The 11,754-nt window shown below is 37.9% G+C and overlaps 1 protein-coding gene across 7 annotated transcripts in view; it reads right to left on the bottom strand.

Moving 5' to 3' along the window:
* Positions 1 to 11,754, bottom strand: part of POU6F2 (POU class 6 homeobox 2) — a 323,051-nt gene that overhangs the window by 100,789 nt on the left and 210,508 nt on the right. For all 7 annotated transcript variants that reach the window (XR_011806837.1, XM_072033298.1, XM_072033296.1 and 4 more), the window contains one exon: positions 4,414 to 4,739. Coding sequence is in view for 6 of the 7 variants with exons in the window: in XM_072033298.1 (XP_071889399.1) it covers positions 4,414 to 4,739 (326 nt within the window). In the remaining variant the exon portion in view is untranslated. The remainder of the gene's footprint in view (positions 1 to 4,413; positions 4,740 to 11,754) is intronic.

Below are 11,754 nucleotides of genomic sequence, written 5' to 3'. Positions count from 1 at the left end.
GCCAAATACATTATTTAAGATTAGTATGAAAATTTAATCTGAAGGAGGTTCTGTTTTTGCTATCCTAGTTTGCTATTACTTGCAAGATTTTCTCTGTTGTTGCCATCTCCCCCGTTTTCCTTCTTCCCTCCTTTTATTATTATTTTTTCTCACTCATCATCTTCCATCAGCTCCAGTTGTTGTAGGTAGGCTTCTATGACAAAAAGGTGCTTTAGGAAAGAGTTCTGAAAATGGTCAGAATAATTTTACAGTGGGGCAATCCCTGGGGGATTTCCTGTTTGTCTGTTCCTATTCACACGCGAACAGAGCAGTAGAAAACATCGGGAATTTCTCTATTCCTAAAGTGTGACTCTTCTTTTGTAGATATGGCTGTAGGTAGGTTCATTTTATCCATACTGCTAAAACATACAGTGAGTGTCAGCACTAGAAGCTAACCTCCCATTTGTATCCAGTTAAATATATGTTGCTGATACAAAGCACCTTATTCTGGCAGTCAAGCAGAATAATTGGCTACTTAGTACTTGGCTCATCTAATTTTATACAGTGTATAATCAAGATCTTATGGCTCCAGAAATTTAATTGAATGGAAACTCTGTAGAGTGCTAACTATGCTTTGAAGTTGCAACATGCTGGCAATTCAAGAACCTATATAATTTCCCCTGTAATAATATTAAAAATGCACAGGAGAGGCGTATTTGGAAAAGTATATGTTCCCAGAAGTATAGTCCACAGTTTACAACATGAGCTAGGTTGTCTCTCACCTCTGGATTGCTTTGTTTCAATCAATTAGAACAATGAAAGTAAAAGTAAGACTAAAGCTACCTACATGAGGAATTTCACCATTTTAAAATGAAGGGAAGAGGGTCTTCCACCATCTACCTGACCCAGAACCTGCTGAAATGCATTTCTGCTTTGGAAAATTCTCCTCTTTTTGGTGTCTTTTGCAAACCAGCGATGAACCTGGTTCTACAGTGTTTTCCCTTTACCAGTATAAATTTGGAGCATCATCCCTAACGTTATCACAAGAATCCAGTCCCTGGAACCTAAAGTAAGGTTTTTCATCTTTGTATGCCATCATTAAAAGCCTTCCTAAAAAAAAAATATGTTTTTTAACTTCAATCTAACCCACTGAAATGAGTGAAAAATATTGACAAAATTGGAGCTGAGTATTGCAGAACAATCTGACAAGAATCGTTCTGAGAGTTTCAGCTGGTGTACAGTGCATCAGCATTATTAATTTCTGATCATCTAGCAAAAGTACCTTGCTCAGGTACACCTAAGCAAGTCACTTTCATTTAATTTTCTTTCTGAAGGACATGACAGCATCTGTACATTTTGAGATGTAATTGCTGTTATCCTTCAGAGTTTTTTGAAACAAACACAATCATCCTCCTGAATTACTGACTTTCCATGACAATTTTTTGAGGTTGCATTGTTCTAAACTAATATCTTTCAGACATATCCTGAATAATGTAAGAGGATAAAGCCCACGTGAAAAAATCAAGAATTCAGAAATGAAATTTAAGCTGTCAAACTTTAACTTAGTTGATCTTTATTCCCTTAATATTCTGCAAACAAAACCCATTTCATTCTAGTTCATAAAGATCATTACCTTTGAGGCCATAGTATCTCTGAATTTAGTCCTAGGTTGATTTTTAAGTTAAAAGATCAGACATTTAAACAAGAAAAACACATTCTAAGCAGCTATTATGGACTGGACATAGAAACTGTTGCCAAATGTGGACTCTCTCCTTTTTTATTTTGTTTATGCTTATATGGTAGAAAACAATTTCAGATCCAGTCCTGAAGCTAAACATATGGAGTTAAAGCAGCTTTTCTCTGCAGGATTTAGAATGCAAAGTCAAACTTCATGGAGGAGAGTTTAGTGTTGCTCTGCTTTAGAAAATATATGACCACGTCCTTCAACCATATGTAAAGTACAACAGCAGCTCCTCTGGAGATATTTCTGACTATCATTTGTTTGCATATTAGAGTTTAAATATTTGCATATTACAGTTTAACTATTTTCAGTTATATGACAGAGGATGTTTCAAGTTCTTAAGTCCTATTAAATGCAGTATCTTAGGTAAACCTGAGAAGCATTACACTTGCTGTAGAAATGGCTAAAAGGCCAAATCAATGGCCATACATGCATAATTAAGGCTAGTCCTGAAGCATTGTGCTGAATCTAGGCTTCTCTTCTGGATGTCAGCACATAGCACGTTTGTATCTGTGGGTATACTGTTGGGTATTCGTGGCTACTTAGATGGTGAGGATCTTTGAGAGGTAAGAATGTAAAAAATTCCCACTCCTCAGTTTATTACTAACTCTTTAATGCTGAGCCAGAGCTGACAGGTAATGAGTTATAATCCCTTGGCTGTTGTTCTGAAAGTGCCCTGGTCATGCAGCTGGCTTAGCAATACTGGCCAAACTCAGCCCAGTGGGAGCGCCAGACCTCTCACTTTGGTATTTTTCATAAGTTCTAATCCCAGTTCCTAAAAGGTTTGGGGGATAGTATTTGAACTAAAATGACGTCAGAGTACTTGAATCCCATCTTCCACTACTGTCTGGCCTGCCTTATTCAGACTGCCCTCATAAGGGTAGTTATAAAGATATGAATGCTAAAGAGAGTGCTGTGCCACGGTGTCTCCATAAACACATTGATATTGGCACTTGCTATGCAAGGAATTGTTGGTTTTACTTGCTTTTACTGTACTTCCTGGAGTGAGACGTGACTCCACAAAGCTAACAGTAGAAACTGCTTCGCCAGTACCTGTAGGTCACACATGAGACTGAAAGTACTCGAAATCAGAGGAGATTTAAATTGGGATTGGAGGGTATATGAGAGCTATGATTTAGATTCAGTGTTAGTACAACCCTCTTGAGGTATGTTCTCTAACATCATCCTCTTTCCTTCATACTCTAATGTTAATTTATGTGTGCATTTGCTCTGCTTAGAAAACTGAATGCACAACAATTTTCAAAGTAAAAACATTTTGCAGGCAGTTTTAGCAACATATAGACTGTATGCTTAGTGTACATACACTAATGCTGTACTGAAACAATAAAATGTAACAGAAGCTCCTCTGGAACTATTCCTGTCTCTTTATGTCAATAATTTGCATACTAATGGGTCCCGAAGCACTCACTAGCATGACAGACTGGGCATTAAGGGGTGGAAAAGTAGTCTAAGACAATGCACAGCAAAAGCTCTAGAAACTTTCTACACAACTGTAAGAAAAAGCTAAGGAAACAAGGACACATTTCTTGTGGATTTTTAAGTCTATTATCTAAACCATTAAAAAATCAGATCTGATGCAATTTAGTTGCAACTCCTCAGGTTAATGCAGGTTTAACTGGTCATATGGCATACACGGCTTCTTGTAAACCAATTCTCTTAATTGCATCAAAAAAGGATTTTTTAATTATTAAGCTAATGCAGTTTAATTTCTGAAGCAAATGGCTGAAGCCGAGTGGATAAAACCTTTAAAACGGGATCTCAAAATTTAAAGAATAAAGTGAACACACACTTGCTTTTTGTCAACATTTCTAGCTGGTTTCTAAATGCAGTTCCACTGCCCATCTTGAGAGAGTATTCACTTCACAGATTATCCTGGTGTTTATTCAGAACCACCCTTGCTGGTATAGGCAAAGCTGCTCTTGCAGGACATGAATAATATGTGAGACATACTATGTAAGAACACACAAGTGTAAAAAAATAGGATCATTGTATTAGAGATATCTTATTTCTTCCCAGGAATTCCAAGATGGGAAGAGTCTAGCATCAACATGGGTGCCATAGCTGTTGATGTGGTCTGTTAGAAAACATCTATATTGGTGGAGCAAGCACCAAGGACTGATTCCTTCGCATTCTGAACGTTAGAGCCTATACCACACTTCTTAATAGAAGTATTTGGTCCTTAACAGGACAAATTTTTGGGCTGTGGTTTCAAATGGAAGGGTAACCCATCCATCCTGTGCACACACATACTAGCCAAAGCTCTATTTCTTTTACAGGCAGTCAGATCATCTGCTGATGAGTAGCTAACTTTGCTGCCCTCATAAGTTATCATAAAGGCTCACTACTGGTAAAATACCATTTGTGAAGGTTGCATGCTGAATCCGCTGAAAAAAATATATAGTTTTATATGGATTTTACAATATGGGCTTTAAGAGCAAAAGATGATTATTATTCAGAAAGAAACAAGCTAGGACCATAATTTGTTATGCTTCTCTGACTTATCAGGCCCTTTGGCTTGTTTTAAGCAGCTTGCCTGTAAGGATTAACTACTATGAGGTGGAATTTCTCAGCTTGTATGGTCAGAAGGTGTAACAGTCATTTGATTTCCCCTTGCAGTAGCAGTATGCACTTTCTGTTATTAAATCATTAGAGATTTGTACATAGTGCCTTACCTGCAATGGATTTGGTGAAGTAAGAGGAGATGGAAGGCCATGCCCTGGTGACTGGCTGGGTTTCTGAGGGGAGCTGGAGGACTGTGGGACTGGAGGCTGTTGGCTCTGGCTCTGGGACTGTGTTTGGTTCTGCTGTGGTGGTGCTGATGGCTGTGGCTGTGGCTGCTGGGTCTGCTGTGGTGGCTGTGGAGTCTGTGCCTGCTGAGTTTGCTGCTGCTGCTGGCTTTGCTGCTGCTGCTGCCCTTGCTGCTGCTGTTGTTGCTGTTGATGCTGGAGCTGCTGAAGATGCTGAAGCTGTTGAAGCTGGGAGTTCAGGGATGAGGTAGCTGTGAATTGAAGAGAGGGAAGTGAGTTATGTAGGTTTCAGCAATACTTACTGTTTTAAAGATATCCTGGATTGAATTATGGTTCTCTTATATTGTGGGGCACATGGCCCACTGAGGTCAGCTGCCCTCAGACTACAGGTTGTGGCAGCATATAGTGAACATGTTCCCAGCCTTTGGTTCTGGAGTAAGGGATGGACTTCACTGGAGGCAGTAAGACCAAACCTTCTGAAGGGCTAAAGCTCTGCCCACTGGACAGGCATCAGAGCTGAGTGGCAGTCTTTGCTCAGACAAGCTTACTAGTGAAGCCAACGGGAATTTTCCTTGCCTGAAGAAGAGGCCGGGGATGTCACTGTATGTATCATAGCAAGAGCTCATAACATGAACTGGTGTTGTTATATAGAGCAGGATAAAACCATAGTTTTAAATAAAGGATGCTCTGAAAAGAGCTTTGTCACATCTATATACAGCAGGTGTTAAGAAATAAAATGTTCAACAATCTTTTTTATTTTATTTTTTTTTGTGAAATGCATAGGTAGAAAAAATACCCCAAAATTGCATGTCTCTGAAATTAGAGCTGCTCCTTATTATTCACATCTAAAAGCTATAAAGTTCCCCTTGTGAAATAGGGTAGGTATTCTGTGCACTTGTACTGCTTCCTTACTCCTGATAGGAAAAGTATGTCGTGCTGTGCTACTACATGCTCCAAATGTGAGCTTAGAAACCAGTGGCTTGCATCAATCTGCTGGCACAAAGGTGCAAACTTTATCTCCCAAATTGACTAAGGCATCAATTAAACTCAGGAAGGCAAGAAGTTTGCCACAGGGATGTCACTAAGGAACAGCAGCCAGAACATCACAGGAACCTGATGCTTCCTGGGGTTGCCCCTTAAATAAGTCATCTGGGTCTCTGGCCTTACTCACTTTAATCAATATTTTTGGGGTTGTGTTAGATGGCTATAGGATCCCAAAAGGAACAGCTTATAAGGTCAATGCACTACTTTGCCCTCTGTACTGTGTCTCCAACAACATTCCATATTCTAATTTCCATCATCAGAAGTTACAGTAAACTGGGCATGAATCAAATTTGTTACCTCTAAAATAAGACTCAGATTTCACTGCCAAAACCATTGTTCACCACTCTATTTGTAGATTGGCAGATAAAGTCAAGTTATCCCCACTTTCTTTTTGTGCTGACATCCCTGTTTCAGCTTTCCAGATGTCTATGCCCTGGGGATGAACCTGAGGTCTTGCTATGACTTATGAAATCAATGAGCCATAAACTGGAATAAGAAAAAAGACAACGAAAAGGGGAAAGAATAGGCAGAATGGGTAAGCCAGAAAAGGCTGTACAAGGGAAGAATAAAAGGATTGGCAGGAAGAGCTGTTGGTCACTCATTCCTATATTCACAGCTAATGTAGATTTTCTTTCACCAAAGGAAGAAATCAAACTAGAAATACATCTTTTTAAGAATTATTGTCATGTGTGACTTCAACGAAGAACCTAAATAAAGTAAAGAAGGACGAATGGTAACACCAATGTATTTCTATCAGTAAAATTGCTTGTGGCAGCTTGGCATTTCAACATAAAACAGAGTGACCATCAGATTAAAAACTCACATGGTATCCCATGCAAAAGAAATTAGCCTGGAGAAGTAAGCGTACACTTCCATCAGTTCCACCATCAGAACCTAAATGCCCCAAAGTCAAGACGGTAGCAAGTGAAAATACAATCTGAGGCACATGAGAACAAAGAATGGACAAGGTGTGTATACAAGAAAGTAACTGGACAGACAAATATTAACAACACCATGAAGCACCTTAGATGACAAAGAATGCTATTCATCAATTCCATCTGTAGGTATGCATACAGACGTGGAAAGACCTTTTCAATTACCATAAGGAAGAATCTAATCTGGACCAGCTCTTTACCTTGTGCAGGCCATTTCCTCACCTGTGATAGTCTACAAGTCTGGACAAACCATTGATAACTGGAACCAAGAATTCAAATACAACATGCCCCTACTGATTCCATAGATTTTAATATAGAATGATCTTATAAATTTATGGTATACAAAAATATCTTTTGACATATATTGCTAAAGGTAAAATCATCACTGCCTTCTTAAAATGTTGGCACGTGAGGAAGGCATAAACAGAATTGTAAGGAAGCCCAAAATGTAGAAGAAACAAAGATTCTTGACAAACTAAAACAAATGAAGAGGTGGTTACAATACATTGTAATAGGTTTATTCTTTCATGTCTTTGCATATAGATCAAAGGAATCAGAAAACTAGTATTTAATAAACAGAAGTATCAGTGTTCCCCACATAGCATAAAATTTATTTCAGGATGCTTCCATTGAAATATTGTTAAATGCATATATTAGTAGCCTTGCAGGTGAAAAAGTTGCAGCGTCTAAAGCATGGATACGAATACACAGAAATAATAATGGTCTGTTTGTCTGATATAGGAAAAAAACACTTAGTGAAATGCAGTTTTAATAAATGTATGAATCTTTTTAAGAAGTGTTAGGATTTGTTTGACAGAATAGTTATCCTAACAGTAGGCCTTGGTTTCATTAATGAGTCATACTTTGGTGAACTGTTGAACTACTGTCTTAAAAATTAAATCTTTATTAAATTGCCATTCTCCACAAGGCCAATACTCTGTTTAATGGACATTTTGATCTGCACATTTTTTCTGCTGCCAATCCCTATAACTAGGAATAGAATCCAGAGTGAACAAAATGAGAAAAAAAAACAAACAAATAAACAAAAACAAAACAAAACAAACAAACAAACAAAAATCAACATTATTTTTTAGCCTAAAACTTTGCAGGTTCAGGTCTTACTGAGCTGCTACATCCTACTGTCAAATGGCCATTGCCAGAATGCTTTTGTGCATTGACAATGTGAGCAGGTGCAATCACTCACCCATGTTGACTTGTCCAATGAATGGAGAGGGTCAGAAGTTGACTTTTCAAATGTCAGGGTTTTAAAGTCTGTGGGTCTGCCCGGCACTCTCAGATGATGACTCCATATGGAGAATTTTTTCATTCCAAATCTAGGAGCAGAAAAGCTTTGGATTCGGTGCTGCTGAATACTTGAATGTTGGCCAATGCAGGAATATCAATATCTCTACCACATATTTTTGTATTGGAAGCACATTCATTTGTGCTAGGGTGGGAGGGGGTCCCTTAGGGAAAATTTTCTTGATGGAGAAAAGTTACTTCAGGGAGGTTTCCAAGCCCATTGCCAGTAACTGCATAAAATTATTCAAATAAATTCTTGTCATTTCATACAATTCCTTTAAAAATCCTTTTTGAAGCCTACTATCATGCCGATCTATAAATTGCATTGAAGTGGCTTAGTGAGGCATGATTATTTAACATGCTGTTGCTAAACAAACAAATAGGGAAATGGAAGAAGGACTGTTAGATCAGACAAGGCTTTCACAAAGCCATACAGTAAGTGTACTGCAAGGGTAGATTTAGGGCTCTGGATCCTGCCTGCAGTCCAGTGTTCATGCTGCCTGATTGCACTGCCTCTCACAATGTATGTACTATCCACAGCAGGGGTTGTGTCATATTATTGTTTGTAATCAAATCCAATCCAACTCCCAGAGCTTGCTTGCATACCTCATCCATTATAAATCGTATACCTGTCTAGCATTTGTCACTTTCTGCAGAACTTGGAGTCTGATGGAATTTCAGGTGGTACAACAGTGCTATGTCTGCATGTATAAAAGATAACATGCACTGCCTACCTACCTCACAGGAATCTTTTTATGACTTACTGGCTAACAGCTGGGTAAAACTTTGACATGTTTAAGTGAGAAGTGCCTATTTTCTCTCAGAATTTCACTCAAGAATAAAAAAAAAAATGCAAAAAGTCCTTTCTATGATTAAAAAAGACAACATGAAGTACATTACATTAAAAGCAAGAGTATTAACTAAAAATGCATATGAAGTACAGAAAAACTGTGACGACAATTCACAAAAGCTGTGTGATATTTTAACTTTCATTAACAAAAAGACACGTTAAGTATATACCAGATATCCAAGACGTTGCTAAGAGAAACTTCTTCCTATGAGAAAACAAAGCCATAAGGGGTTTCCAAACTTAAGCTTTAACTGCAATTTCTTGGTTGTTTCAGTGCCATGGCAGATTTCCCAAAGGGCTCACCCCATGCTGTATGATCTTACTTTAAGCAGATTATGCTTAGCCATAGTATCAAAGCATTTACATTACAATAAGAGATACCGAGCTAAGTGGTGCAAATGGATGGTCAAGATGGATGGTAGCAAAGCCAAACTTTCTCATCTCCCAGGTCACCTACTTCTACACTTGTCACAGACCTTGAACTACTTTAGGGGCTTAGAGAAGGTTATGGTCTAAAGAACACACTCCTTCCTGAGTACCTTTTGGGAGTGCCATAGGCAGAATGCTGCTATGCATGTGAAACATTTACACAAAATAACTCTTTGTGTTTTCCTTATACCTTCTGTTCTCTGTTTGTAAGACCTATACAGGCAACTGAAATGAAACTAAAATGTCCTTCTGTCAAGTAGAGTGGTGCAATTGGAAAAATGCACCTCTGATGCAACCATACAGTAAGCAGCAGTGTCACTTTGTGAATCTTTCTGATCCATGACAGGGAGAATGACTGAATCATTTGTTTAGCAGGAAAAATGAAAAGGCTTTGCCTTCAAGTCCCAGTCCTGGCTTGTGAAAGTAGTATCAACTGCATGTTGCCTCTGGCTAATATATTATTGCATAAGAAGGGAATGGCTCTGGTTATATTTTAAATAAAAAATACATTTTAAAGTTTAATCACACTTTGCCAAAAAGCAAGGAACGTAAGTAAGCCCACAAATGTTTATACAATGAAAACAATGTAAAAATCATATCTCTTTTTTCACACCTCCTTCACAATATAAATTCAGATTCTAAAGACCTCGACAATGCTTGGCAGAAGATCAAATTAATGCCCAGGGATTCAATTTGTATCTAGAATCTGCTCTTGTGGATAAGCTTCACATAATGTCTGATTTATTAACGTTTTGTGTGTGTTTGTTTCTGTGTAAAGAGGAAGAAAGGATAGGAGGAATATGAAGCAATTTTAGCCTACAAATGCTTGTGTTTCTCTATCCCCTATCCTCCCATTTACATAATTGCATAGATGTTCTTCAGTGCCTTGATACAATGTATAATGAACTAAAAAGGAGAAAATCATACATTAAAACTTCTCCTATTTGGCTGAGCACAGAACTTGGCTCTTGCCATTTCAAGGGCTTAATGCCTTTTTCCACTTCCCCAGTAATGGAGAACGAATTTACTCAAACTGAAAAGTGTAACTAACTTGCGTTTGAACTAACATGGCCTGCTTTTCTTTTTCACCCTGTTGTTTCTCTTCTAATGAGGTATACGCCTTTCTTTTCTTTGAAACAAATTTCTAAAGATTGAATGCACACACTGAACAGTCTAATGCGAGTCTGTGTTTACACTCTCTCCCTCCTGGGTAATGAGGGGTAGGTTAGCCAAATACCCAATGCATTCTTTGCATATGCTTGAATATCCTTTTGAGACCAAAATGTGAGTTGCTGTAAACATGTTAGCATCCTCTTTGTGGAAAAAAAAAGAAGGGTTGGACTTGTGGCTGAAGAGATTAGTAATGGGATACAGAGCATATTATTTCTAAATCACTGGTTCAAATCTAGTCTAGGTCAATACAGGGAACAAAAATCATTGCACTTTAATGGTGCTTTTGAGTGTTTTCTACCTTATAGAAGATGTATTAGATGTATAGAAGATGTATTCTCACACAGATACCCACAGAGAGCCTTCACTGGAGGCAGGCTGCCACACAGTCAAGGTAATAAATTGATGGTATCCCAATACCTATTAAGAAGATCATAAAGACTACGACCTTGGATGGCATCAATTGACACCTTTACTTGCACTTTCAGCAGAGAGGCTAAGGATAGAAAGAGTAAGGAGACCGAGTCATCTTCTTCTTCCTCAAGATTACAGCTGCAGAACACAGACGGAGTTATGGGAAGAAACTTGCATTGCCAATGCTCTTCTGTACCATTTCTGCAGGTAAACAGAGGGCTTCACTTTCTACTGTTGTCATATCCAGCATCCTTCATAAGCACTAAATTTACTTTAAAGAATATAGGCAATAAAAAGGAAGTATTAAGAAGAAAACCATCATAATTTATCAGGTGCTTGTGGTGTCTCCACATTTTGATGAATACTGGAACTTCTCTGAAAAATGATCCACTGCATTAAATAAATCTGACATTTTTTCCTTACCAAACTTTAAAATGTACAATAATCCACTAAAATCTGAAAAAAAAAAAAAAGAAAAGAAAAAAAAAAAAGAAAAAAAATTTCTTCTAGGTAGAAAGCTTGACTAAGTATCAGGGCAAGAATATTTGGAATACTTCCCATTTTCAGATAATCTAGGGGCTATTTTCCTCTAGTTTATGACAACACTCTGTGAGTAAAGTTCCGTGAGTGTATTGTAAAAATTGCATTAACCTATTTAAAATGCCCAAAGGCAAGAACAAGCTGTAGAAATTAGACTTTAATAAGCCATTTGCTTCCTCAGCTCAAATGGAACCTTAGGCCCCATATTATACAGATGGCTGAAACATTAACTGGAGTCATCAAGACACAGGGGATCAATCAGGAAATCATCTTGGGACCTTCATGTAAAAACAGGCAATTAAAAATGCACCATGACATAGTCTGAAGGCAATGCAAGTGTTTGAATGCCAAAGGCTGTGTCTCAAGCAAGCCATACCTGTATCAGGTAAACTCCTAATTTTAAAGGTGAAACTTTTTTGTTGTTGGTGGTGGTAGTTTTGTGTTTGTTTGTCTTTGTGTTTGTTTTTTGTTTGTGTTTTGTGTGTGTGTGTGAAAACATGACTCACATGACTCTTAGGCAACAGGAAGTAGGAGTCTGAATATCAAGTCCTTATTCCAGATAAAAGAAGTTTTCTACTTACA

The sequence above is a fragment of the Anas platyrhynchos genome, chromosome 2 (genome assembly GCF_047663525.1).
Source record: "Anas platyrhynchos isolate ZD024472 breed Pekin duck chromosome 2, IASCAAS_PekinDuck_T2T, whole genome shotgun sequence".
NCBI classification, from domain to species: domain Eukaryota; kingdom Metazoa; phylum Chordata; class Aves; order Anseriformes; family Anatidae; genus Anas; species Anas platyrhynchos.
Note: the sequence above shows the minus strand (reverse complement) of the source record. Positions and strands in the feature narration are given on the sequence as shown.